Raw genomic sequence first — 26,924 nt, forward strand, 5'->3', positions numbered from 1 at the left:
TTTAACTGAGCAGTGTGTGATATTGTTGGAACTTGCAATTTAACTTAAGGTACTGATAAAGGACCATCTCTGTGTTGTTTGGGCACAAAAGGACTAACCTGGTGGTGCAAACGTTGATGTTTGGTCATCAAAAGCTGTAGCAGGGTGGGTGGCTTGTGCCATACCAGTTGCAGAAGACACATGTGAAGCCAACCCTGCACAGTCACAGTATGCTTTGGAGGGCTTACAGTCTTAGGGTCTGTGGCTGAAAAGACCATTAAGGAGACCACCTTTATTTCTGTTTTCTGCATGAATGATAAACAAATTTTGATCTTGCTTTCATTTTTTTATTTATTTAATTTTTGAACTTATTTTATGTGGCTAAAAATTATTATTGCTGATGTGAAAGGGGTTCTAACATGAATTAACGTGATTCATATGCTAAAGAAATAAAAGTGGGTTAATTTTTTTTAGAGCTAGATACTGCAGTGAGATGAAAGTTGCATTATGCAGATGAGCAGTTCTAGCATTGCCTCCACAAAGATAGGGGAAAAAATTCCATAATTCTGTTGAAGATTCTCATTCAATTCAGACATTTCTTGATCCCAAAACACTGACTTTATCAAAAGTAAATATGTTTTCTAACTACATCCATCCAATATGAAATACCGTTTGATTCCATTTAGAGTCATGGATGCTGCAGGGAACAGACAGGATACACTAACCCTTAGCCTGATCAGGTCACCAGTCTATCAGCAAGACAACAAACCTGGAGCTTTGATTTGTGCCAGCTTTTTTTGGCCTTTGACACGGCTTTTTACTGTGTCCTGACAGAATCCTCATTCCTTCTGCCTATTTCTAACCATTTTTACTTCAACAGAAGCAATGGTGTACAGAAGAACACATGAAAGTTTTCAGTCCAACAAAACATGTACATTAGAACAAGAGATAGGCTCAAAATTAATCTTCTTTGTCATGTTTTCCAGAGTTTCTAACATAAACATTAAGTCAGGTTGAAGAGATTTGGCTAGAAGTAGACACATCTTGCTATCCAGCCGCCTCTGTTAAACACATGATATCTGGATTGTAAAATGCTGTAACATTTTGGATTAAAAAGCACTTGCTGAGATCTGAACGTGCTTTGACAGATCTGAAAGTTTAGCACCCCCCCCTTACATTTGGCTTACATTTGACACTTGCTTTACTGGATCACATTTTATTATACTTATTTCCTTGCTATGACAAAGTTAAGTTACTCTGCATGTTACAAAACAACACACAAATACTACAACTTTCTAATGAATGGAGTCTCAACCTACTCTGGGTGTCAAAATGCACCCTGGACCCTTTAAATATTTAACATCAGATTGAGAACATGAAGTTGGGTGGAGGAATTAAACGGGGCCAAGATGAACACCCTACCTTTTATTACCCTTGTATGGGGATTATAGGGGGCTGAGGTTAGACCTAGTCCCAATATTGACCCATTTCCTTATCTGCTTGGGAAGTGTCTGACGGGGCGAGGAAGGAGGAAGTCGGTAGGACAATGATCGGTCAGAAATTTGGGGAGGTAAAGAAGGTCCACCGCCCCGGTTTACAGTAATGTTGAGGGGGATTTGATAAAGATAAAAATCCTTGCTTTTGCCTCAAAGTTTCTTCTTAAATCTGTTTTGGGGTGGGGGCAGATGCAGCAGCTTTTCTGGGTTTCTTTTGGGATTTGTTTTGTCTTCTATTGGCGCACACTGTTGCAGGACAACATAAAAGAACAGACAACACATGAACAACTTGATTAGATTTGGAACATTTTTGAGCTGTGGGAGGAGGCTGGATGGAAAAACCACAAATGAAGTGCAAGCTCCATACATACAGGAGCTAGGTCAGTTTCAAACCAGAACATTCGTGCTCTAAAAGGACAGTACCAACCACCATCTAGCCTAGAATTGTGAACTCAAAACATCGTTCTTCCCCTCTTACGTTGCTTGCAGACTGATGTGTAGTCCGGACAGCAGACCTGTAATTTCACACACCCCTCATCACAGAAGCACCTTCTGGCACAGGTCGAGTCCACACTAGAGCACCACAGCTTTGGTGGACCAGCACAACTTACAACATTCATCAAGACCCTCTAATTTAAGGTTATTGTGTCACAGAAAATCCCAATTAGGGTGTCATGATTAGTTAGCTGACCAGTATTGGAAAATTTAGTGGGCACTTTTCAGAGATAACAGAGCGAAGATAGTTTAACAGGGAAATAAATGGGAACAGACTCATCTGGATGCAGAAAACCTAAAGGCAGCCAGGTGTTGTGAATATTACCTGTTCGTCTTGTAATTATAGCTGCCCCATGAGCTTAAACAAAAACAATGCCCAATGGTAGGTTAATAGTTTAGAATAAAATGAAAGCTACCATTTTTCAAATATATTTTTTTCTGATGCAAAGGTGTTAGGCTAAAATCTACTCCTTAAACTTGTACAGGTTATTGATTGCATGTCGGTTCGAAAACCTCCGACTGTTGTGGCATATTAGCCAAGGGATTGACATAATTTCATCTGATGTGACAAGGTCTAAGGTTTCTGTCCTTAAAATAGTTTCATTTTTAAACACATTTTTAGGGCATTTAATGAAAACTGTTTTCAGAAATGTAAAAACCAGCAACAATGCGCACATGAAACTAAAGCGGGTCAGTGAAAATGTGACAGTTTAGACCCATCTGATACAAGAACCGTGAGCCTCAGGAATATGGGCTTTGCTGGGCTTGACTCATTGTACTGGTGTATGTTCACAAAGATTTTCTTTATTCATGGTTTTTGCCTTTGAAGAGGCTGTGTACACCAGGACAAACAGCAATTGTACTTTTGTCCTACTGTGTGTCAAGTACACAACCAGTTACAACTTTAAATAATTTTTGGCATCAAAGTTTTGGTAATATTTTCCTACAAGTAAAAACTTTTTTCTGGATTCAACTTTTCTTAGACAGTCTGACCTTTCAACAAAACATTTGTATATTAGTTAATATTTTTTAGTTTATGAATTGTATTCATCTGTGTTCTAAAATAAAATACAAGTTCTCAAAACCCAACTTTGAAAGGTTTATTTCTTAAACCCTTGATAGAATTTCTTTCCAATTATATTAAAAAAAAAAATCCAGATGATTTAGTAAATATGACAATAGCACATCAAAGATAATTTTAGGTCTCTTGCTAATCGACTCGCAAGAGTCTCAATTGGCGTTAAGGGGTTCAGTTTTATCAAGTTATGGATTACCTAGTGTTAAACTGTAAACCTTGAAACACTTTTTAGAGTCTTGGCTAAAAATGTGCTTCTTTTGATGTTTTAAAGACCTACAAGTCATGCCAGACTATTTTTCACAACTCTAAAAACAGTTTTCACATTGAAATGTTCAGACACTGTATAAGGAAAACTGTTTAAGACAGTTTAAAATACAATACGCATTTTACTCATAGAACAGCACAAACAGGAGAAAGATGCTTTGCACAAACCCATCCACGACAGAGTTGCTGCTTCAGATTGTTTTAGCGACATGCAGATATACTCAGGCAAGAATCACCCCATTGTTTGCATGAACACCAACTACATATCACTTTGCAGAAGTATTTTGTCTGGCTAAACAAGGAATTCTATTCCAGTGTAAACATTTGAGTGCTGATGTAGCCAAAGACTATAATCCAGTCTACATAAACGTTTAAACATTGAAGGCTTTTTAAAACATGCACAGAAGCACAAAACCAAACCAGTTTTTAAAAAAAATAAAATATCCCTTTGATTATCTTGTTACCCTTTACTGCCCAAATTTAAAAGTTTGTATTAAAAATATAAAAGTCAAAGAGCACACCATAACCAGGCTTTAGTGTAATGTACCAGTAATCTTTTTGAATCCAAACTGAATTGAAAAGTTCCCCGTCAAGTTACATATGAGTATTTCACTGTAGTTTTGTTATGGATTAACTACTTATCAAATTTATTTTAAAATGAAAGTCTACATAACAAGTAGCTTTAACTGAACAGAAATGTCTTTACTGAAAAGAAATTGCTATCCCAGAGTGATCTACAGAAAATGGCTGGAAAAAATAAAATAAAAACTGAAGTTGATGCTGATTTCTTTCAATTTTATTGCCATTTCAACAACATGCATTTGTTAGTCACAGTACATTTACAAACAAAAAAAAAATCTTCGTACACAAGATCCAACTATACAAGTTCTCAGTTGTTGGAACAATTTGACAGTTACTCAAGCTAGCACAAATTAGTTTGAGGAACTTTAAAGACAAAGACTTTAAACCCCTGTTGGAAAAGAAAAACCCATGGGTTTAATGCAAATCTTACTGTGACATTAACAGGAAGTGAAAACTGGCAGAAAAGCCTTACCAGCTATGCTTCACAACTAAGATTCCAGCACGAGATTTAGTTATCAGAACAAGCATTTTGTAAACAGTCATGAAACTCCTGGCAAGAAATGTGATACATGCTGCATTTTATCCTAAATCCGACACTCTCCAGCTTTCACCAAACTCGTCAATGCTTTTTGCTGTAGACCCATCCGGCTTTACCTTGTCATTCCATTTTCGGCCATCAAAGTTTCCACACAGCCCCTCAACCTTTTTTCGGTATATGGTTGGCAAAATAATTTCTGAAAAGAATTTAATAGATTAGTGTAAGAAACACAAATATTTAATAATAAAAACAAAATACCTGTTTTGCAGTGTCCATTAAATTCCACTGAAAGGCCAAAGTCTGTCTTTAAGTAGACTCGAGAAGAACGCTCCTGGATTGTGAGACCACTTGTTGGTGATACAGGAGTTTTAGCCCCATTTCCATCCACCTGCAAATAGAAAGGGAATTTCAGTGCAAAGTTAGAAAAAAAAAAAAAAAAAAACATTTATAAAGCCAGTACTTAATCTTCCAACATTCTGTTGACAATTAGCTTTTGTTTGACAAGATTTCGAAACCTCATACTTACAAGTATCTGTCGATTTTTCTTCAGCTCCACAGTGTGATTGTACACTTGAATTTTGACCTGTTGCATCTTCTGAAGCTCAGAGTCATCGTCACTACTGCTGTCTTCTTCACTACCATCATCTTCGTCACTTTGACTATCAATAGTGCATGCATTTATCATCTCAATATAGATCTGTGGAATGTTTTTAGGCAGGTTTTTTGTCCTAACAAGCACATAAGAGCGTTTCCCCTCAAACCCATGCTTCATTCCATCAAATGTCCTGTACTCAGGATCTCCCTGAATGGTGCACTCACTAAAACCTATTTGAAAGGGAGAAAAAAAAACAAGTTAGAAACTTCCAATTAAGTTCAGTTATACAGAAAGTTCTATACAACACCTGTAGACTGGCAGAAATAGCCCATTTCATTTGGAAGGCAAACCGCATCCTCACATTCCTCATCATCACAAACCACTTTCCCAGTACCATCCTCCTCTTCACATTCACATTTCTGACTGCAGTGATTGGTATACCACACTTCATTGAACTAGAGAAATATCAGATTAGAGATCAATGATTTGATCTTTCAGAGAGAGTCATGTTTTTGGTACGGTTTTGAAAACTTACATTGTGTCTGAAGCCATTTGTGTCCTGACATCCACACTTTTGTACAGGAACACAACTCCTTTCATTCTGTACAAAACCATCATTACAGACACATCCTGAGGTGCATTTCTTTTCCTTGCAGCCTGGTGAGCCATTGAGATGTGTGCAAGTTGGATTACATGGAGGGATGCAAGTAGTGTAATGACTGTTCTTTGCACAAGTTGGTGCTAGAGGGAAAAAAAAAGATTAGTTGACAAATTACATCCAATTATAACATGGCCAATGTAAATTTAGAAAAGAAAGCTTCACATTACCTTTTGAGATTTGTTGGGTGGTTTTACTTTGAGGTCTAAACATGGTTTGAAGTTGAGGTTTAGGTGTAGTGTTTGCTGGTAGATGTGGGGTCACAGTTTCATTAACCTTTGCAGTTACTGGTTTAAACACAGCAGCAGCTGGTGTTGTAGAGTGTAGCTGTGGGGTGGTTTCATTACTGTGCACGACTGGAAGTTGTGGCCTGGTTGTAGTTTCAGTTGAGAACGTCTGTGCAGGTATTGCAGTATGCTCCTGAGAAACTGTATTGCTCTTTGCAGTCACAGGTTTTGGCTCAGTGATCAGCGGTGAAGTTGTAGATTGTGGTTTTGTCATTGAGAACTGTGGGACAGTTGTTGCAGTTTGTGGCCTTGTGGTCCCAGGTTGTAGTTTGCCTGTAAATGGAGATTGAACACTTGTGGATTCTGGTTTTGCTGTAGACAGCTGTGGTGCTGCTGTTGCAGACTGTGGCCCAGATCTGGTTTGAGGTTGGGTTCCAACAGTAGATTTTGGTTTGGGAGTTGTAAACTGTTGCGGGGCCTCTGTAGTTTGCGATTTAGAGCTGGTTGGAGATTTGGTTCCAATGGTTGATTTTAATACAACAGGATGCTGAGTAGTCACCATCCCATTGCCTTGTGTGGGTAGAGGTTGTGGAACAGTTGCATTTTTAAGTTGAGTTGCAGTTGTGAATTCTGGCCGAGTTGCTGTAGGATTGAGAAGTTTTGGACTAGCCGTGGTTCCCATAACAGTTGAAGAGTCCGGTGTAGAAGTTGTATGAATATTTGAGTTTTCTGTTGCACTTCCCTTTGTAAATACAGATTTTGGTCTAGCTGTGGTCTGAGGAAGAGTGCCAATTGTGGAACCAGATGCAGAAGTTGTAAGTTGCTGTGGGCCCATTGTTGCATTATTCCCAGTTGTTACAGTTAACTTTCCAGCTGTAATTTTAGGAAGATTTGTAGCTTCTGGTGCAGCAGTTGAAGGGAATTGGGGACCAGCTGGTGTATTGCTACGATTGGTCAGAGGTTGTTTAACTGATATGTGAGGTGTAGATTCTGGCATAGCAGTTGTAGGTTGCAGTGGAATTGCCGTTGGACTACCCCCTGTGGTCACAGTCTGTGGAACAGTTCTTGTTGCAACTTCTGGTGCAGCAGTTGAAGGAAATTGGGGACCAGCTGGTGTATTGCTACGATTGGTCAGAGGTTGTTTAACTGATATGTGAGGTGTAGATTCTGGCATAGCAGTTGTAGGTTGAAGTGGAATTGCCGTTGGACTACCCCCTGTGGTCACAGTCTGTGGAACAGTTCTTGTTGCAACTTCTGGTGCAGCAGTTGAAGGCAATTGGGGACCAGCTGGTGTATTGCTACGATTGGTCAGAGGTTGTTTAACTGATATGTGAGGTGTAGATTCTGGCATGGCAGTTGTAGGTTGCAGTGGAATTGCTGTTGGATTATCCCCTGTGGTCACAGTCTGTGGAACAGTTCTTGTTGAAACTTCTGGTGCAGCAGTTGAAGGCAATTGGGGACCAGCTGGTGTATTGCTACGATTGGTCAGAGGTTGTTTAACTGATATGTGAGGTGTAGATTCTGGCATGGCAGTTGTAGGTTGCAGTGGAATTGCTGTTGGATTATCCCCTGTGGTCACAGTCTGTGGAACAGTTCTTGTTGAAACTTCTGGTGCAGCAGTTGAAGGCAATTGGGGACCAGCTGGTGTATTGCTACGATTGGTCAGAGGTTGTTTAACTGATATGTGAGGTGTAGATTCAGGCGTAGCAGTTGTAGGTTGCAGTGGATTACCCCCTGTGGTCACAGTTCTTGTTGCAACTTCTGGTGCTACAGTTGAAGGTGCTTGTGGGGCTGCTGTTACATTGCTATGGTAAGTCTAGTTTTTTAGAACATTGGTTTTGGGTGTAGATTCAGGTGTAGGCGTTGAAAGTTGCTGTTGGGCTATTGTTGCATTGCCCTTTGTGGTTAAAGGTTGTTTAACAGTAGTTTCAGGTCTATACTTTGGTTCAGTGGCAGGTTGATGTGGGACTGTTGTTTCATTACACCTTGATGTTGGAGGTTGCCTCTGTGCAACTTGTGGTCTTGGCGTTACTTGTAGCTGTGTTTGCTGAAGTTGGTATTGATGGGTTGCAGTTTTGGATGTTCCAAGCATCACAGCAGAATTTTGGAGTGTTTTTGAAGTAGCCATTTTTGGTATCCCAGCAATGCTTCCTTGAGATGGCCCAGAACCTTTGACATGAACAAAGTGTACAATTACTGCATCAAGTCCAAAAGATTTGAATACAATTAAATTTTTGACATGCTACAGTTGGGCATTACCCAGATTTCATGACATTACCTGCACAGAATCCTCTATGGAGTGAGATGTCATCAATAGCCACTGACTGATCTGAACCTCTCCCTTCAAAGATCACCTATGGGGGTGCATTTTAATATTCAGCCTTTTATTTGCGGACTGGTTACTTGGCTTAAATCTGAAAATCATAACTACTCACCTGAAATGTTCCGGTTGTTACAAAGTTCACTTGAGCTAGATTCCATACAATGCCTTGTCCCTCCCTCTTCCTCCATAATGAATCAGTGTTTCCATCGTTGAGCAAGTATACGTCAAGGCCAACTTCCCCTGCTGAATCGTCCATGAGGTACCAGAATTGCAAACAATGAGGTCCAGCGGCAGAACATTCAGAACTAATAAGACGAGCCGTTTCTCCAAACGGCACACTCTTTGCTTCAATGTAAATGTAGTGGCCACCTGGTTGAAGACAAGAGCATTTACCATTTAGGTTTTGTTTTACAGTTCATATTCACACAATTTCTCAGTTATGCATTACTGCAGAAAGGCTTTAGCTATAACTAAAAATTAATTCAGTTACCTTGTTTTGAGTTAGAGGAAGCAGAGATGGTACTTTGTGTGGGGCCACTGTGCCTTTTCCAATCAAACACGTCAAGCTGTTGAGTCCACTGGCATAAATCTTCTTCAAAGTTACAGTTCATCTGACATCCTAGTAAAGCATTTTAATTGCAGAATTAAATTTGAAGTAGTTTATGCTGAAATACCTTCAGTGGTATCATTACCATCAGCTGGCTGTGTGATCACTTCCTTTGTAGGAGATTTGTTTATTGGAGAAAGAGTTTGTGGAGGGGCACTCTGTAGATCTGCTGGATTAAAGTATCTTGAAGGAAGGACCTCATTCGCCATCCTCACATCTGTAATAAAATATGATTGAAGTTTTTCCTTAAACATTTAAATGAGGGGAAAAATATATCTTAAGTCATTACCAGAGCATGGAAGGTGAAGAAGCTTCATTTCATCTATTGCCACAACAGACTGATCATTGGATTCCCTTTGCCCTTTAATGAGTATCTGAAACAAATAGCACTTAGTACATAAATGGGGCAAGGGAAAAGCAGAAGGAGGCATCTTCAGATAAGTCTGAACAGTACCTGGAACATTGTTGTTGCATAGAAGTCCACCAGAGCCAAGTGCCACACATTGCCTTGGTCATGTCTTTTCCACCATACAATCTCAGTTGCTTGGTTCTGAAGCAAATAAACATCAAGGCCCATATGATCACTTGGGCCATGCATGTGGTACCAAAACTGTAGGCAGTGAGGACCAATGGCAGAACACTCTGGACTAATAAGGCGAGCTGTATTGCCTTGTACCATGCCTTTAGCCTCAATGCAGAGATAACTTCCACCTACAGAAAAGAGATTAAGGATTAAATTCACTTTGATGTGATTTAAAAAAAAAAAAAAAAAAGTAAAAAAATCCTTCCATTACCATTTGTGGGGCCAGAAGTGCTGTCGGAAATCGGAGTTGGTGTGTAACTGTTCCATATCCAGTCAAGAGCATCTGTGGCCATCTTATTCCAACTACATAGACTGCCATCAAAGCTACAGTTGACACTGCAGACTAAACAAAGACATAATCTTAAAATTCAATTTCTTTGAAGTTTCTGATTTTTTTACTTTTTAATAATTTAGCTTCATTTAGAAGCTACCCAACTGATTGAAGTTTTACTTTAACATGCTTACCTGGAGATGGTATAATTTCTGTAGTTTGAACAGTTTCATCTGTAAACCTTGAGACAACTTCTAAAATAAAGCAAGTTTGAAACAGTTTTAGTAAAAATATAAATAAAAATAAACCCCTCTTATACTCCTTTTGGTTGCCGTGTTTAGAGAGGTTGTTCACCTGAGCAAGTGCCAAGACTGGTAGAGATGTCATCCAGTGCCACATCCGACTGATCAGAAGCGCCTCTCACACCTTCAATAATGATCTGAAAGAGGGGAAAAAAACAACAAACTAGTTAAACTTAAGGGCACAGGTTTCTTCAAGAATTTGATTTCTTGTAGTTAACCTTACTTGAAAAGAACCAGAAACCCTGAGATCAACACTTGCCAGATGCCATTTTGGGCCCTGGTTGTTAACCACAGACCAAAGCTTGACAGCTTTGTTGTCTTTGAGCAGGAAGATGTTAAGGGTCATACCAACAGCGGAGCCATACAAGTAGTACCAAAAATGCAAGCAGAGGGGACCACTATAGGAGCACAACGAGCTCTGCAAACTTGCAGAGTTGCCGTGGGAGACCCCATTACTCTCAAGGTGCAAGTAGAAGCCATCTGCAAGAAGAGTTTAAATTGTTTTGTTATGGAATATTTAAAAAACAAAAACTGCAGACAGTTTTCCTCATATTTACCTCCAGAAGTATGATCTTGGTTTGGCCCAGTTAGATTTGAAGGCGTTGGGCCAGAATATCTGGTCCAGTCACAACTGTCCTTAATTACTTGCTCCCATCCACAAAGATTTTCATCAAAGTTACAATCCATAGGACAGACTAAGAAAATAAAAAATAAAAAACAATTTACTGTAGGTATAAATGCTCAAAGTTGCCCATACCCTGGGTGGGCACTGGTCTGTCAGTTTATATTGGGCCAAACAAAATTCTCCAAATTTTCCCCTCATCCAATTCTAGACAAGGTTTTATTTTGGGGAAGTACCAGATATTCTCCAGTCAACTTCCTGACTCGTTTTGCATGTCAAGACGTTCGTCTCGGTCACACATCTTTCCTACATTCAGCTACCTTCTTTCATTGTCCGCTGTAGCTGGTAAAATTTATGGCTAAATTATAACCCAGACTAGTAAAGTCAACTACAAATGTCCTGAGTGTCTATAGACAGGGCAAGTATGCAGGTGGGGAGACCAAAGAGGTTGCAATTTCAAATTAAAAGAAAGCTACATTTCAGAAATATGTATTCATTGTGACAAGTTATTCCCAGTCAAGTCTGCTCTGTAAAACAACGGGCTCTTAAGGTACTGCTGGTAAAGTTTCATAGAGTGGATTAGTTTAGAGCTTATTTAAATGCCAGTTGTCCTTTAATTTTGACCTTAAGGGCCAGTCTGAAAATACTGTGACAGGAAAACTATAGCGGGGAGAAAATAAATAAAACCTACAATCAATGACACTGAAGTAGAGAGGAATCCTAAAGTAATCTTACAAGTCTGTTCTGGACTTGAAGGTGAAGGGGTCGATGTTGGAAGTAGGCGTTGCGCTGTAAATAAAGTTTGACAACATTGAGCATAGATTTTTGTTCAAGAAGATTTGAATTTTGAAGTCAATTTAAAGAGCAAAGTTTAAAGAAAAAAAAAAATCAAAGTTTAGCATCTCAGCAGCTGAGCTCCTGACTTACCACAGGCTGTTCCAGGCTCCCAGTTTGGAAGAGTCACTCCTGCAATCTGGCATGCTGATTCATAAGACTTCAGAGAGTCACATAGTGTGTGCTGATCACCACTGGTGGCACAGTAGTCATAAACACAACTATTGAGGTAGATACTTGGATGGACATGCTCCTGGCAAGCAGAAAATTCATCCTTAAACAGCATGGAACACTCCATGTTGGCAATGGTCTCACTGTCACATTGTCTGGGGTAAGTTTCCTCCGTAATGCACCTAAGGAACATTTACATTTTATTCTCTAACAAATGTTGAATTTGTCAAATGCAAATATTCAATGTAAGCAATTAAGATTTCCTTTTGCTGGTCAAAACACAAGTTTCAGAAGCAAGTAGAGGTCTGTTTTTGGAGGATTAAACTACTCACTCATTTTGCACTCTCCAACTGTTTCCAAATTCAGATGTCTCATTGGCAACATGCTCCCCTGGCATGTAGTAGTCATCACCTTGGAACCCAGAGTAAGTTCCACACAGTCCACAGAGATTATACTTGTATTGCTCATCCACCTGCAGGAATAGTCTGCCCTGTCCATCAAGAATGACTTTTAAGCCGAAGGATGCCTTCAAGATTATGTAATTTTCCTCTGCATAGATCCACACTGCTCCATATGTACCGCTGACAGAGTGTGGAAGTCTGATAAGGTTCTCATGTACCTGGAGAGAAAATGCTTTAGTTGTAGATCGTTGACAAAGCATTGTTATCACTTATTCTGCATTTGTGGCAGCCACCAGTACTACAATGGTAAACTAAGGAAACCTCTTTACTTACGTAGACTTCTCCACTTTGAGTCAAGGTACACCTCAGATCATCAACTTCAAGAGAGGCACTGTTAAGTTTTGACCTGGTGACGTTTTGAAGGGGAGGATGCATATTGTGTCCAATAACTGTAAAGTTCAATGATTGTGCATCACCGCATGATGTGGTCAGTATGTAACTGCAGCCCCCTTGAAAGTTGTAGGCCAAGTTGTCAAAGGTGATGTAATGGAGATCCCCATACACACTGCATGTAGCTGGTTTAAAAGGGAAGCAGCCTCTGACTCCGTCCATTTCTTTACATACTTTGTTGTTGGAACACTGCAGCTTTGTGCATTCCAGGAGGTCATTACCCATGCATTGGCATTGTTGAATGCAGTCATCCCTCACAAACTGCTCTCCTTTCTGGCAGACATGGGAAAAAAAAAAGGTTAACAAATTAAGACATCTAAATTTTCCACATCTGCCTTCTTACCTCATAGTATTTTCCATCATATAGGCATCCACAGTCTTCTGCTGTTATGCACTTATTCCTGCCAAGTTTGAATCCAGCATCACACTCGCACCTTTGCTCACAGCTTCCACAGCTAGTTTTGTTCTGACTGAAGCATGCCTTTGGACAGCCATCAGCACAGGCATTGTAGTGGCTGTTATTGCCACACATCAGAGCTGGAAGGAAAAATTTTTTTATCGACACTGCAATTTCATCTTTTCCATAATCTAGAATCGCAGCACTTACGACAAAACATTGAGTTCCTCCACATGGGCAGAGCAGCTCCAGCATCCTGGCAAACACTGGCATAGAGCTGTAATGTCTTACACAGCTCTGCTTGATCACCATGAGCAGAGCACATGTCTGAGACACAGGCCTTGAAATAGCTCTCGACTTTAACAACGGATGTACAGTTGGCAAAAGGCCCACTACCAGAGAGAAGTAGTCCACAGTACATTTCACTGGCATATTCTTCCTCATCCAGTGGGTCACACTTTGGAGACACCAAAGCACTTTTACAGGAAGTGCTAGTTGTCTCAGTTTGCCAACTCTCAGCTAAAGCCGTGACATTTTCTGCCATTGTACCATTAGCCATGAGAAAGTCATCTCTGTGGATATGGTTGAAGTTGCCACACAATCCACACACTTCATTAGAGAAGTTTGACGGCAGGATAACACTGATTGCTCCAGCATGGTCATAGGAAACAGACAGACCAAAACCTGCTTCCAGTAGTGTTGCAGCAGAGTTGCTTTGGATTTGAACATCAATACTAGTGTTGATGCTGAAGGGAAGGCTCTTCCAGACACCATTCACCTAAACACACAAATCAGGGTTGCTTACCGTAAATTTACTGCAGAAATTATGATTATGGTGCAAACACATCTGGGAGAGTCACAAGCTGATTCAGTCTTTAAGCACATTCACTAGAGTGAGCTGATGTATGACCCAACTTTAAGTAGGCTAAAATGATAAATGCAGATTGAGAAGGATTTTATTTACTGCAGTATGGTTTAAGGGAGCCATCTTTATCAATTTTCCCCATTGTGGGATCAATGCAGTCCCATTTTCTTCAAAAGGTACAATACTACACCAGACAAGGTTCTAAGAATGTGAACCGTTAGTCAAATTATACTGCAAACCTGACAACAAATTTGGTATAAGGCTAAACAAAGCAACTAAGGTGTAATTTAAATTTAGTTACTGTACATTACTTATTAAAACAAATAAAGACTCACCACAACTTTGTCTCTTTGCTTTTCTATCAGAGACACCATGATGTTCCCTAAAGTCATAGTAATCCCTTTGACCATGGTTATTGATGAATTGCCACCCTGCTCATTAACCACCTCAACACTGAACTTTTCCATGACTTCCGTGCAAGACTTTGTCAGCACATAGCTGCAGGGAGCCATGGACTGGAACTGAACGCCATCAAAGGTGCTGTACTCCGTGTGATCCCGGATGGTGCAAATCCCTGATGTGGAAAACTTATTGGAACCACAGATTTGGTCTTTTGGGCAGTTTGATGGAAAGCACAAGAGCATGCCAACTGAACACAGGCAACGAGTAGCGTCATCAGGCCAGAAGTCTGTGTCCGAGTCACACTGGTTTCCTGTGAGAAAGAGTTATGAAATCTCAAAACTGTCAAGCAAAATTGAAGGTGTACACAATGATTACCTCAATTTAAATTTTATGTCAACCTTTCATTTTGTAACCTAATGAAACAAACCTTTAAACAAAGATACTTACCGCATGAACCTTTTTTCACCCCTATTTGTCTTAAAGTAGTTTGATCCTGTAGAGCGACTGGTTGGATGGCTTCAAATAAAACCTAAGAGATTGAGCCATTGAATACTTTGAGCCAAAGTGATGGGAAAAAAAAAATATATATATATATATAAAATAATTTCATAAGATTAAAGTTTACCTGGGTGTCTTGTTCAGTGACATTCAAGTTCAGCAAAATTTGTCTCCATGCATTTCTACGCAGGACAGGAGAGACCCAGATTTTCTCCAAACTACTATTACTTTTAAGCTGAACTGTAACCTCAGACCCAGTAGCTGCAACTGGAACCAGGAACCAGAACTCCAAACAAGCCTTTCCCTCAATGCCCAGTAAAGGACTTTCCAAAATATTCACCATAGCACCCGTTAGAGCTGAAAGAGATAGACCTCAGTTATATGAACAAACTCTTTAGTGTTTCACTACACACATCACATATTAACGATAATTTAGTATTTAAGCAAAGAAAATGGAAGTTTCTGTACCAGATTTCTGGCTTTTTGTCCAGTCACAAACCACAGCCCCATGGCTTTTGTCAAAGCACTGAGTAACATAATCTACAGAGAAAACAAGACTAGTGTGACACATTTTGTTTCAAGTCTACCCTTTTCTTTAAGTGAGACAGTACCTGAAGTTGCCTGCAATCCTGGTAAAGTGACTGATGAAAAGTCTTTTTCAGCTCTAAAAGATCAGATTTATCATCACATCTTTACTCAAAAAACCATGGGTAGTATATAAAACAAACCAATATTTTAAAGTTAAAAAAGTTCAGACCTGCTCCAAATCCCCATTTGCATTAGGAGTAAAGCAACTATGAGCAGCAAGTCCATGTTTGTGCATCCAAGGATGGTCAGCCAACTATTGCCAGTAATGATGTTGAATCCAGCTTTTGAGATGAAGGCACAATAATATGGTCCTGTGGAAAGACAGTTTAACTTTCAACTACCAATGCACAACTAAACAGGCTTAAGGTATTCTCAGAAATGCAGGTTAGAGGCACTTATTCTCCCAAACCAGATAACCTCAGTGGGAGGAGGACAAGGAGAGAAAAAAAAAAGCCCAAGTTATAAAAAGGGCTGGACTCTATGTGGGGCAGGTGACATTGTAAAGTAAACAGTTTCAGTCACTGAGTTAAAAGGCTTACTTCATAATAGAGATCACTTAATACTTGTACAACTTGATTGCTGTACATTCTAATATGGGGGTGGGGGGTGTCAAACAAGAAAACAAGCACCATGAAGAAAAAAAGAAAGACAATCGAATATACTTCAAAATTGATAGTACTGTGTTCTCAACTTGTTAGAATAACTGCTGGTGATGGAGGTACACTTCAAAACTCACCCCTACAAAGACGGGCTCCGTAGGTTAGCTTTGCAACATGAGCACGTCTGATTTTAATAGATGCTGCCTCACCAGGCTTCATTCATGCCTAATGACAAACTTGATCATTCATTTAAAACAGGTGAGCTGGAGGAAAAAAATATGTCACAAGTTCTGCCTGAAAGAAAAAATACAGACACTTCTTCAACAAATATTGATTTATTGGTATGATTTGTGCAAATTATTTTGATTTGACTATTTTTCTATTTGGGCTAAATGTGTACACTAAAGGATTCAAACAAAAGCTTTAAGGAGACACTGCAGACAGATTAAAAGTGTAGTTTACAGCAAAAATTCAATTGGTAGGCCTATATCCTATGTTCAACCTGAAAAACTGACATTTTAAAATTTTCTGAATGATAGACGGGCAAGTCTTTCATTTTTCTCCTGGAACTGAGATCTGTGATTTCATAGAAAGACATACCCAAGACACCACCCATGGTGAGTCAGCTTGTCCAATGCGTAGTGTAGAAAAGCGACACAAGTCACGTCTACCATGTGACCTGGAGATGTTGTAAAAACCAGCTTCAGCTTTTGTTTGCTAAAGAACATTAAGTATGGGTTAGTCAGATAGCATGCCACAGAACAAGAACAGTTATTGAAAAAGAGATAAGAAAAAGGCACTTTGTGGGTAGTGCTGTTTGAACACTTTAATGTGACATTCCTGAAGAATGTATCAGTAGAGTAGGTGGTCCAAACCATGAAGACTCCTTTGTAATTCTCCAAGTTTATTTACTGAATGGGTAACAGTATTGTTGATAGAGTAATATTTTCTTAGCACCAAAGTCTAACTTTTAGAGCTAATTTCCAATCCTAGTCCCTTACATTCCAAGAAAAATAAAACAAAACAATAAAAAAACTTTAAGAATATATAAAGTATTACTGACTACATGAAGAACCCATCTGCTAATCTGTTACTTTAAATTTGCTTTTCCATGATAAGAAAAGCAAATTTACCAATTTAATGTTTAATCACTGTAAGCATACAAATGTCTTCCTGAGGACTTTTTCAAATGTTTTTTAAACTATTAAAGTATCTTCACATTTACTTACAGTAGAAAAAACTGGAAACCTTTCAAAGCTGTAAAGTTGACAAGATTATACAAGAAACCCCCATCAATAACTTAAATCTTTGGTCATGTGGAATAGGACAATATCACATATTTGGAAATCTGCTAGTCTACATTGACATATTGTAGAAAAAAGAAATCACAACTGGTAAATTTGACTCCACAGGAAGTTGCAAAAAAACAAGAATAAGTATTAAGAATCTGGGGCTCTAAGGGTCACAGTACACTGCAGATGATCCATGACAAATGAAACCATGTTTGCTATTAATACCTTGTTTGGTTGTGTGGCTGTGAAGTATTGCAAAATAGAACACTACGGTTAGCGGACACAAACAGTGAAACATGTCATATATGTCTCATTTGCACACAGATTTCAGTGAGGTGGAGCAGTCTGTTGCACCACAAAATGTTCTAAAGTAATTCATTAAAAAAATCTAATGAAAGAATTAACTAAGCCTGTCTCGAATGACAGTTTAGACCCATTGCGCAACTTAATAGCTGACAAGTGACTTTCTGTTTTTTGTAAAGAGCCTTCAGAAAAGTGTTTCAGGTCATGGATTTAAGATAAAGGTCTGAACGATTAGGAATTAAGGGGTCAGCATTCTTCCTCACAATTCATAACTGACAGGTGAACGACGTAAAAGCAGTGAAACATTTCAGTAACTTTCCACTCACCACAGAGATTTGCCATATAGTTTGTAAATGTTCAAAAATGGAAGCTTTGTTTATAGTACCCCTTTTTTGTTGAATTCTGCAGTTCTTTGCTGGAGCTTATAAATTCTCATTGGAGTTCATCACGCCTTCTTTTGAAGAAGCAGATAATGAGGACTTTGGGTTGAGGCTGTCTATTACCCGAGCTGAAGTCACTGAGGTAGTCAACAAGCTCCTCAGTGGCAATGCCCCGGGAGTGGATGAAGTCCGCCCTGAGTACCTCAAGTCTCTGGATGCTGTGGGAGTGTCTTGGCTGACACGTCTCTGCAGCATCGCGCGGCAGTCGGGAACTGTACCACTGGACTGGCAGACAGGGGTGGTGGTTCCCCTCTTTAAGAAGGGGGACCGGAGGTTGTGTTCCAACTACAGGGGAATTACACTCCTCAGCCAACCTGCGAAAGTCTACGCCAGGGTACTGGAGAGGAGAGTCCGTCCGATGGTCGAACCTCAGATTCAGGAACAACAGTGCGGTTTCCGTCCTGGTCGTGGAACAGTGGACCAGCTCTACACCCTATCTAGGGTACTGGAAGGATTGTGGGAGTTCGCTCATCCAGTCCATATGTGTTTTGTGGATTTGGAGAAGGCGTTAGACCGCATTCCCCGTGGTATACTGTGGAGGGTGCTCTGGGAGTATGGGGTCCGGGGAGCCTTACTGAGGGCTGTCCGGTCTATGTATGGCCGGAGTAGGAGCTTGGTTCGCACAGCCAGCAATAAGTCAGACCTGTTCCCGGTCCATGTTGGACTCCGGCAGGGCTGCCCTTTATCACCGGTTCTGTTCATAGTTTTTATGGACAGAATTTCTAGGCGCAGCCAGGGGCCGGAGGGGGTCTGGTTTGGGGACCACAGGATTTCCTCTCTGCTTTTTGCAGATTATGTTGTCCTGTTGGCTTCATCGAACCGGGACCTCCAGCGTGCATTGGGGCGGTTTGTGGCAGAGTGTGAAGTGGCTGGGATGAGGGTCAGCACCGCTAAATCTGAGGCCATGGTTCTCGACCGGAGAAAGGTAGTTTGCCAATTCTCGGTGGGTGGAGTGTCCCTGCCCCAGGTGGAGGAGTTTAAATACCTTAGGGTCTTGTTCACGAGTGAGGGAAGACCGGAGCGTGGAGCGGCATCCGTAGTTATGCGGTCGCTGTATTGGTCCGTCGTGATGAAGAGAGAGCTGAGCCAAAAGCAAAGCTCTCCATTTACCGGTCGATCTTCGTTCCAATACTCACCTATGGTCATGAGCTCTGGGTCATGACCGAAAGAACGAGGTCCCGAATACATGTGGCCGAAATGAGCTTCCTCCGCAGGGTGGCTGGGTGCTCCCTTAGAGATAGGGTGAGAAGCTCGGTCACCCGCAGAGAGCTCGGAGTAGAACCGCTTCTCCTCCACATCGAAAGGAGCCAGTTGAGGTGGCTCGGGCATCTAGTCCGGATGCCTCCTGGGCGCCTCCCTGGAGAGGTGTCCCGGGCATGTCCCACTGGGCGGAGGCCCCGGGGAAGACCCAGGACAAGTTGGAGAGACTAGGTCTCTCGGCTGGCCTGGGAACGCCTCGGGGTCCCCCCAGAGGAGCTGGAGGAATGGGCTGGGGCGAGGGAAGTCTGGGCATCTCTGCTTAGACTGCTGCCCCTGCGACCCGGTCCCGGATGAGCAGAGGAAGATGGATGGATGGATGGATGGAGTTCATCTGCTAGACTGCAGCAGATCTGATATGGAGTAATACTTCTGAAGATTCCTGAATTTGCAGTAGACTACATCCTGGAACAAGGTACAGTAGCTTAACAGCATGAGGGGAAAAACACTGACTGAGATTTCAAAATCTGTCTATTTTTAAAACAACAAACATTTTGTGGGAGACAGATTTGAGACAAATATGTAAAACTGTTAAAAATAGTTTTGAAACAATTGCAATATGTTAGTTGTAAAAACAAATAGTTACATTCAATATAAATTGAATTCACATCGAATGAACCTATGATAAATTGTTTATAAAACACTATATCTTTTCAATTAAGACTTATTTATTTATAAATGGAAAAAATCGTTTTCATTGTACAACTGAAAATCAAAGAATTTACCAAAACGGTCCAAAAAAATAAATATAGAAACCCATGGTAGACCATGCAACTAATTTAGGTTAAATAACACCAGGGTGTCACTGTGATGTAGTTCACTGCTTGAGATTAATTTATATTCCAGAAATCAGTGTCTACAGCTAAGTGTGCCATTTACAATTGCTCTCTCATGTGAAAAACAAGACATATGTGAACGTGATCCAGACGTGATTCTGGCAAGGCCAGAAGCCGGGGATCACATCACACCTGAGCCGGGGGTGTCAGTGTCCCTGTGGTTTGGGTTCTGGTCCTTGCCCCTGAGTGCTGGCCCTCGCCAAATTTCCAACTGTGGCCGAGCCTGGTCGGGCGATGTTTACATGTTTACAACACCCCTTCTGGACCCCCTTTTCTCCTGGGTGCCGGCCCTTGCTCCTCCCTGGACCAACCGTGGGCCGGGTGTGTGGCTGCCTGGAGCGTGGAGCGGGTCTCCCTTGGGGGGTCCTGGCTCGTACCTGGGGTTGGGGCAGGGGGATGCCCAGAACTCCTGAGTGGTGATGAGGTGCTCGTCTGGGGCTGTGGGCACTCTTCTAGGGTGGGGGCCTGCATTGGGCCCTCCCCGCGCGGCGAGGGGGCTGCTCTACTGGTTGGGCCAGGGCTGCACTCTCTGTACCCCCATGCCTCCCTGCTCTCTGGCTCTGGGGGCCCCCGTGGCGGTCCTGCTGGCCCTGGCCTGGGTGGCGGATGTGATCGCCCGGGGGGGGGGGGGGTTCGGGCTGCCGCAGCTGCTGTGGCGGGGGTCTTGGTGTGGGGATGGCTGGGTACTCTCCCTCCTTCTTTTCACATTCCACCATCCATTTTAGAAGAACATAAACACTCACTTAAGCACAGATGTTATCTCACCTTTGCACAAATAATTTGTGTGATTGAATGAAATATCTCACACTAGTTGGTTTGAAGGCATAAGTATGCATGTGTGAACACTATCTGTATGGTGTACATGTTGACATATGGACATTTTTGCAGCCAACAGGTATGTTTATAACATTCATTTGAGTGTGTGTGTGGACAGGCCTCGCCCCCTTCTAGATTTGTATTACATCTGAACCTCACTGTAATGATAAACATCCAGAAACTTGTTGTCTTATGCTGCTTCATGGTTTACACCCCCCCCCCCCCCCCCCCATCACCTTCCTACCTCCCCTCTCTAATATCCTTCTTTCTTCTTCCCTCCTTACCTTTTCCGTCCGGTCCAACACAAAAGATTTTCAAATACGTTTAAAATGAATAAAGTTTGGCCTCAATTACAAAAGGGGATTATTCAGACATATCTCTGGTTTATCAGAAGATTCATAACCCCCTGTTGTTAAAGTAAAATATGTGCAATACAAGAGGCCTTCAGCTCTCATCTGTTTGCCCAACTGTTGGACAGGACAAGTTTAAAAAACAAAAAAACAAATACAAAAACCACACACAATGGAAATCTAGCTGCTATCCTGCTGCTGATAAACAAATTTACATATGCATTAAAAAAAAAACTGGTTGGTTTCAAAAGTCTTGTCATTGTAAAAAACGCAGCAAGCCCCAGTTGCTCCATTAAACAATTTCTAGAAGTTAACATTTATACTTCGTTTAGATTCAGAGGACTGCAATTGACATTACCCACATCTATTAAACTACAGAAGGTGTGCTTTGTGTTTATACTAAATGTTGCAGATCAGCTATGTGGTAACTCTTTCAGCAGTATTTGTTCTGCAAGTTCCATTCAACATGGATGATCGAAAACAAAGTTATGCAAAATAAAGAAAACAAAAAGTGAAACATGTTTTAAGTGACAAATAGAATGCATTTATTTTTTTACAATTTACAATTTAATTTCCTGCCAAAATATGCTGAACCGCTTAATTCCAAGCTTGGAGCTCTGGTATTTTTCTTCATCTGCTCGCAGTTTGCTGTAAATTGCATGCACTGATTTAGGCTTTCAGGGCTTTAACCCTTTTAAAACTTTTTGAATGTTAAAAATGTTTTCAGGTCCAGCCAATCTGGTGCTGCTTTAATGTAGTCACTGTTGTTGTTTTTATCTGTAAAGCATTTTTGCATTTTCTTATTTCCTTATAATCTTTAATGCTCACCTGGTGAGTGAACTCTTTTGTGAACTGAATGTTAAAGGTTAGAATATTTGCTTGTTAAAATTATTCAAAAATGGGGAAAATATTTGTCTGTGGATTGTTGTAACCCATTGAATCATTTGAATCACTAAATACACTGGATTGCTACTTTTTGGTTAATGTTAGCATAAACTAGCCTAACAACTACTTATCAAGATTTTCTTTGGTATGATCAACATCTGCAGCACTGCTTCTCACACATAAAAGACGAGCAGCCTTATATTTCTTATTAGTGGTGAAATCCAGTTTTTTTCACCTGAGACAACTGGCCAAGGTTAAACCTCTCCTCTCCCGCCATGACTTTGAGATTTTAATCCATGCTTTTATTTCAACACGTTTGGACTACTGTAATGCTCTCTATGTTGGGCTTTCCCAGAAATTACTTGCTCGTTTGCAGTTAGTCCAAAATGCAGCTGCCCGTCTTCTAACTGGTACACGGAAACAAGAACATATCACTCCCATTTTAGCATCTCTTCACTGGCTCCCAGTTCGCTTACGCATTGATTTTAAAATTCTCCTATTTGTTTTTAAATGTCTCCATGGACTCGCCCCAAAATATTTGTCTGACCTGATTCAGGTGTACAATCCCCCCCGCTCCCTTAGGTCAACAAATCAGACACAGCTGGTCGTCTCGAAGACCAGGAGAAAACTGAGAGGTGACCGAGCCTTCTCAGTCTTCGGACCAAAAATCTGGAACGAATTGCCCCTGTACCTCAGACAGATAAACTCACTCAGTATTTTTAAATCTGCTCTTAAAACATATTTTTTCACTTTGGCTTTTAACTGAGTTGGGATCCGGACCTATTTTATGTGTTTTATGCTTTATATTTTTATGTGCTTTTATTAATTTTTGTATTGTTCAGCACTTTGGTGAACCTTGTTCTGTTTAAAGTGCTTTATAAATAAAGTTGAGTTGAGTTGAGTTGATTATTTGATTTATATTTTTCTTTACTCAAATTGTTCTTGCAATTAATTATTGTTGTCTTTTTTGAAAATTTGATAAAAACCCAATAAAAAGAAATTGAAAAACAATTAAAAAAAGCAACCTGGTCCAAAAGTCCAAGAGAAGTTTCTCTTTAGTGGTATATTCTCTTTATTTACTTTGGGTTTGACCATGTTTACACATAAATAGGTCATAGTATATTAACAAATCCAACATTAAATCAAAGAAAAAGCTTCAGTCTTTTCAGAGAGCCATCCACAGCGCTTTTACTATACAGTTGCGCCCTCCACTGGCTGAACCGAATATAGCTCCTCAGATGAATTTGATACTTCTGATTGAGAAAGTGCAGCCCTCACAGTTTTGCTGCATCAGGATCTCAGTTGCAAACTCAAACTCAGTTGCAGAGGGAGCCTAATTTCAAAACAGACTTTAGGTTGCAGCCGAACAAGATAAATATCTATTGAACACACTAAAGCTAAACTTTTAAACCTTTAAAACTTTAACTTAATTTTAACTTTTTAAACATAAATGTAAATAAAAACAGACAGGAATATTAATCCTCACATTAATGGATTACTCAACCACCTCAACCTATTCCCAAAATCTTTACATTACATGAATCATAAGAATGTCCAGAAATTGTGTAATTTATTTGATCTATTTAAACTTTTGTAATAGACCCTTACTTTTAGTGATTATTTTTTAAGTTATATTTGTTTACATATTTGGGTTTTCTTTGTCTACCTTTATCTCAGAATTGATATTGTTGTCATTGACAGACATGCCGTGGTTGTTTGTTAAATATTTGCTTCAATAAAAAAATAAAATAAATAAAATAATTTTGGGTGCATTCCCTGCGGGCGCCACAAGGGGTGCTCGCGGGCGCACTGGCGCCCGCGGGCACAGGGTTGGTGACCCCTGCTTTAGACCCATCTGATCCAAGAACAGTGAGCCTCAGGAATATGGGCTTTGCAGGGCTCGACAGCTTGTGGTTTAACTCATTGTACTGGTGTATGTTCACATGCAAATATTTTCTTTATTCATGGTTTTTGCCTTTGAAGAGGCTGTGTACACCAGGACAAACAGCATTTGTACTTTTGTACTATTGTGTGTCAAGTACACAACCATTTACAACTTTAAATAATTTTTGGCATCAAGGTTTTGGTAATATTTTCCTACAAGTAAAAACTTTTTTTTTTCCCTTTCTGGCTCCTCTCTCTCTGTGTGGGGTGGGTGGTGCTGGACCTGGGGTGCCGGCGCCTCCGGGGATGGGGCCCCTGGGCTGGGTGGACCTGGCCCCTATGCTGGGGGGGAGGGGGCTGGGGGACAGCTGTTTGACCACCGGGGGACAGTCTACCAGCTGTCCCCAACTTACCCCCTTCCTCACATAACCTCATATTAGGGTGAGGGGTGGGGGGTTTAGCCTGCGATGCGCCTTGGGGGGGGCTACTTGGCAGCGGTCCCCCTCCTATGGTTGCCGTATGGAGTGGGCCCCCCCTCTTTTGGTTTCATTTGCACCTTAGACATGTAGGGCCCTTGGTAGGGGGGGTGCTTGGACATCACTGCCAGCAAGTAGCAGATGTCCTCCTGGCACCCTATTAGCCACCAATTTTAACCGCACCTTAGACATTTAGGGCCCCTTGGTGGGGAGGGTAAGGGGACATCACTGTGAGTAATCAGGAGATGTCCCCTTAGTGCCCTACCCGCCAATTTTAACTGCACCCCCCTTAGTACACACACCCCTCACCCCTCAACATATACATCCCAACATAAACACGCACACATGCACACACACATCCTCTCGAACACACGCACACACACTTTGCAAGGAAGGTGGGACCTAGGACCATCTGTCCCCTACCCCTTCCCTGGTGGGGGGTACGGGGCCCTTGGCAACGGCGGCCGTGTCCCTTGGGTGCCGGTTTCCTGGGCCCAGCGGTGCTCTCTCCGTGCGGGGGGGTGGGGTGGGGGGGGGTTCACGTTACACCAGAGCCGGGGGTGATCGTGTCCCTGGGGGATGGGTTCGGGTCCTTGCCCCTGAGCGCTGTGCCCCGCCAAATTTCCAACTGTGGCCGAGCCTGGTCGGGCCACGTTTACAACACCCCTTGTGGGCCCCCTTTTTCCCCGGGGTGCCCCCCTCCTGGGCGGGGGCGGCGGGCCCCTGCCTTGCTCCTCCCTGGACCAACCGTGGGCCGGGTGGGTGGCTGCCTGGAGTGCGGAGCGGGTCTCCCTTGGGGGGTCCTGGCTCGTACCTGGGGTTGGGGCGGGGGGGGGGGTGCCCGGAACTCCTGGGTGGTGATGGGGTGCTCGTCTGGGGCTGTGGGCGCCCATCTCCGGTGGGGCCCTGCGTTGGGCTCTCCCGGCGCGGCGGGGGGGCTGCTCTCCTGGTTGGGCTGGGGCGGCGCTCTCTTTCCGTCCGCGCCTCCCTGCTCTCTGGCTCTGGGGGCCTCGCGGCGGTCCTGCTGGCCCTGGCCTGGGTGGCGGTCGTTCCCTGCCTGTTCCCGTGTGGCGTTGGGGGAATTCCGGCTGCCGCTGCTGCTGTGGCGGGGGTCTGGGTGTGGGGGTGGCTGGGCGCTCCTCCTTTTCACATTCCACCATCCATTTTAGAAGAACATAAACACTCACCTGAGCACAGGTGTTAGCTCACCTTTGCACTTATAGTTTGCATGATTGAATGAATGAAAGATTTCACACTAGTTGGTTTAAAGGCATAGGTATGCGTTCGTGAACACTGTTTTGTGTACATGTTGACATGTGAACATTTTTTTGCAGCTAGCAGGTGTGTTGATAATATTTGAGTGTGTGTGAACAGGCCCCGCCCTTTTTGTACTACATTTGAACTGTACCGTAATGATAAACAACTAGTAAACCTGTCTGCTTTATGCTGCTTCATGGTCTTACCCCCACCCCCCCTCTGACATCCCTCCCTCTTCTTCCCTTTTCCGTCCGGTCCAACACCAAAGATTTTCAAACATGGTTGAAATGAAAAGTTTGGCCTCAATTACAAAAGGGGTTTGTTCAGTCATACCTTTGGTTTGTCTGAAGATTAATAACCCCTCTTGTTAAAGTAAGATATGTCCAACATAAGAGGCCCTCAGCTCTCATCTGCCTGCCTAGCTGTTGGACAGGACAAGTTTTAAAAAAAAAACAAAAAAAACAACCTTGAAACACTTAAGTCTTGGCTAAAAATCTGCTTTTTTTTGATGATTTAAAGTCCTACAAATCCATTCTGTATTTTAGCCAAGTCATGCCAGACTATTTTTCACAACTAACAGTTTTCACATTGAAGTGTTCAAAGACTGCATTAGGAAAACAGTTTAAGACAGTTTTAAATACAATACACATTTTACTCATAGAACAGCAAAAACAGGAGAAAGACGCTTTGCACAAGCCTATCCATGACAGAGTTGCTGCTTCAGATTGTTTTAGCGACATGCAAATAAAATGGACAAGAATCACCCATTGTTTGCATGAACACACCAACGACATCACTTTCAGAAGTATTTGGTCGTGCTAAAAAAGAAATTCCTTCCCAATGTAAGCATTTGAGTGCTGATGTAGCCAGAAAAGACTTTAATCCAGGCTACATAAACGCGTTTAAACATCGAATGCTTTTTAAAACATGCACAAGACCAAACCAGTTTTTATAAATAAAAATTAACCTTTGACCATCTGGTTACTCTTTACTGTCCAAAATTAAATGTTTGTAAAAATCGTCAAAGAGCACAAAACCAAAAAATTTCCAGGCTTTAGTGTAATGCACCAGTATTCTTTTTGATCCAAACTAAATTGAAAAGTTCCCTGTCAAGTTGCATACGAGTATTTCACAGTAGTTTTGTTATGGATTAACAACTTTTCACATTTATTTTAAAATGAAAGTCTACATAACAAGTAGCTTAAACTGAACAGAAATTATGTCTTTACTGAAAAGAAATTGCTATCCCAGAGTGATCTACAGAAAATGGCTGGAAAAAAATAAAATCTGAAGTTGATGCTGA

At 41.5% G+C, this 26,924-nt stretch overlaps 2 protein-coding genes across 2 annotated transcripts; both read right to left on the reverse strand.

The window, feature by feature from the left end:
• Window positions 1-4,086: 4,086 nt before the first annotated feature.
• Window positions 4,087-8,081, reverse strand: LOC144986823 (uncharacterized). The gene is made up of 6 exons (XM_078935093.1): window positions 5,856-8,081; window positions 5,563-5,768; window positions 5,335-5,482; window positions 4,959-5,257; window positions 4,691-4,820; window positions 4,087-4,628 (listed from the first exon to the last, which is right to left on the reverse strand). Exons 1-6 carry the CDS (start codon window positions 7,438-7,440, stop codon window positions 4,474-4,476), a joined length of 2,523 nt encoding a protein of 840 aa, XP_078791219.1. The 5' UTR covers window positions 7,441-8,081; the 3' UTR covers window positions 4,087-4,473.
• On the reverse strand, window positions 6,571-16,075 carry LOC111949024 (uncharacterized). Its single transcript, XM_023964794.2, has 25 exons — window positions 15,963-16,075; window positions 15,396-15,537; window positions 15,250-15,302; window positions 15,107-15,178; window positions 14,766-14,995; window positions 14,588-14,669; window positions 14,074-14,450; window positions 13,084-13,651; window positions 12,820-13,013; window positions 12,360-12,749; window positions 11,958-12,244; window positions 11,548-11,807; window positions 11,356-11,409; window positions 10,556-10,693; window positions 10,222-10,478; window positions 10,051-10,135; window positions 9,891-9,950; window positions 9,637-9,768; window positions 9,297-9,553; window positions 9,132-9,216; window positions 8,928-9,059; window positions 8,726-8,854; window positions 8,348-8,604; window positions 8,191-8,266; window positions 6,571-8,081 (listed from the first exon to the last, which is right to left on the reverse strand). Exons 1-25 carry the CDS (start codon window positions 16,042-16,044, stop codon window positions 7,729-7,731), a joined length of 4,752 nt encoding a protein of 1,583 aa, XP_023820562.1. The 5' UTR covers window positions 16,045-16,075; the 3' UTR covers window positions 6,571-7,728.
• Window positions 16,076-26,924: the final 10,849 nt, after the last annotated feature.

Source organism: Oryzias latipes, chromosome 17, assembly GCF_053564925.1.
Source record: "Oryzias latipes strain Hd-rR chromosome 17, Olatipes_Hd-rR_3.1".
NCBI lineage: Eukaryota > Metazoa > Chordata > Actinopteri > Beloniformes > Adrianichthyidae > Oryzias > Oryzias latipes.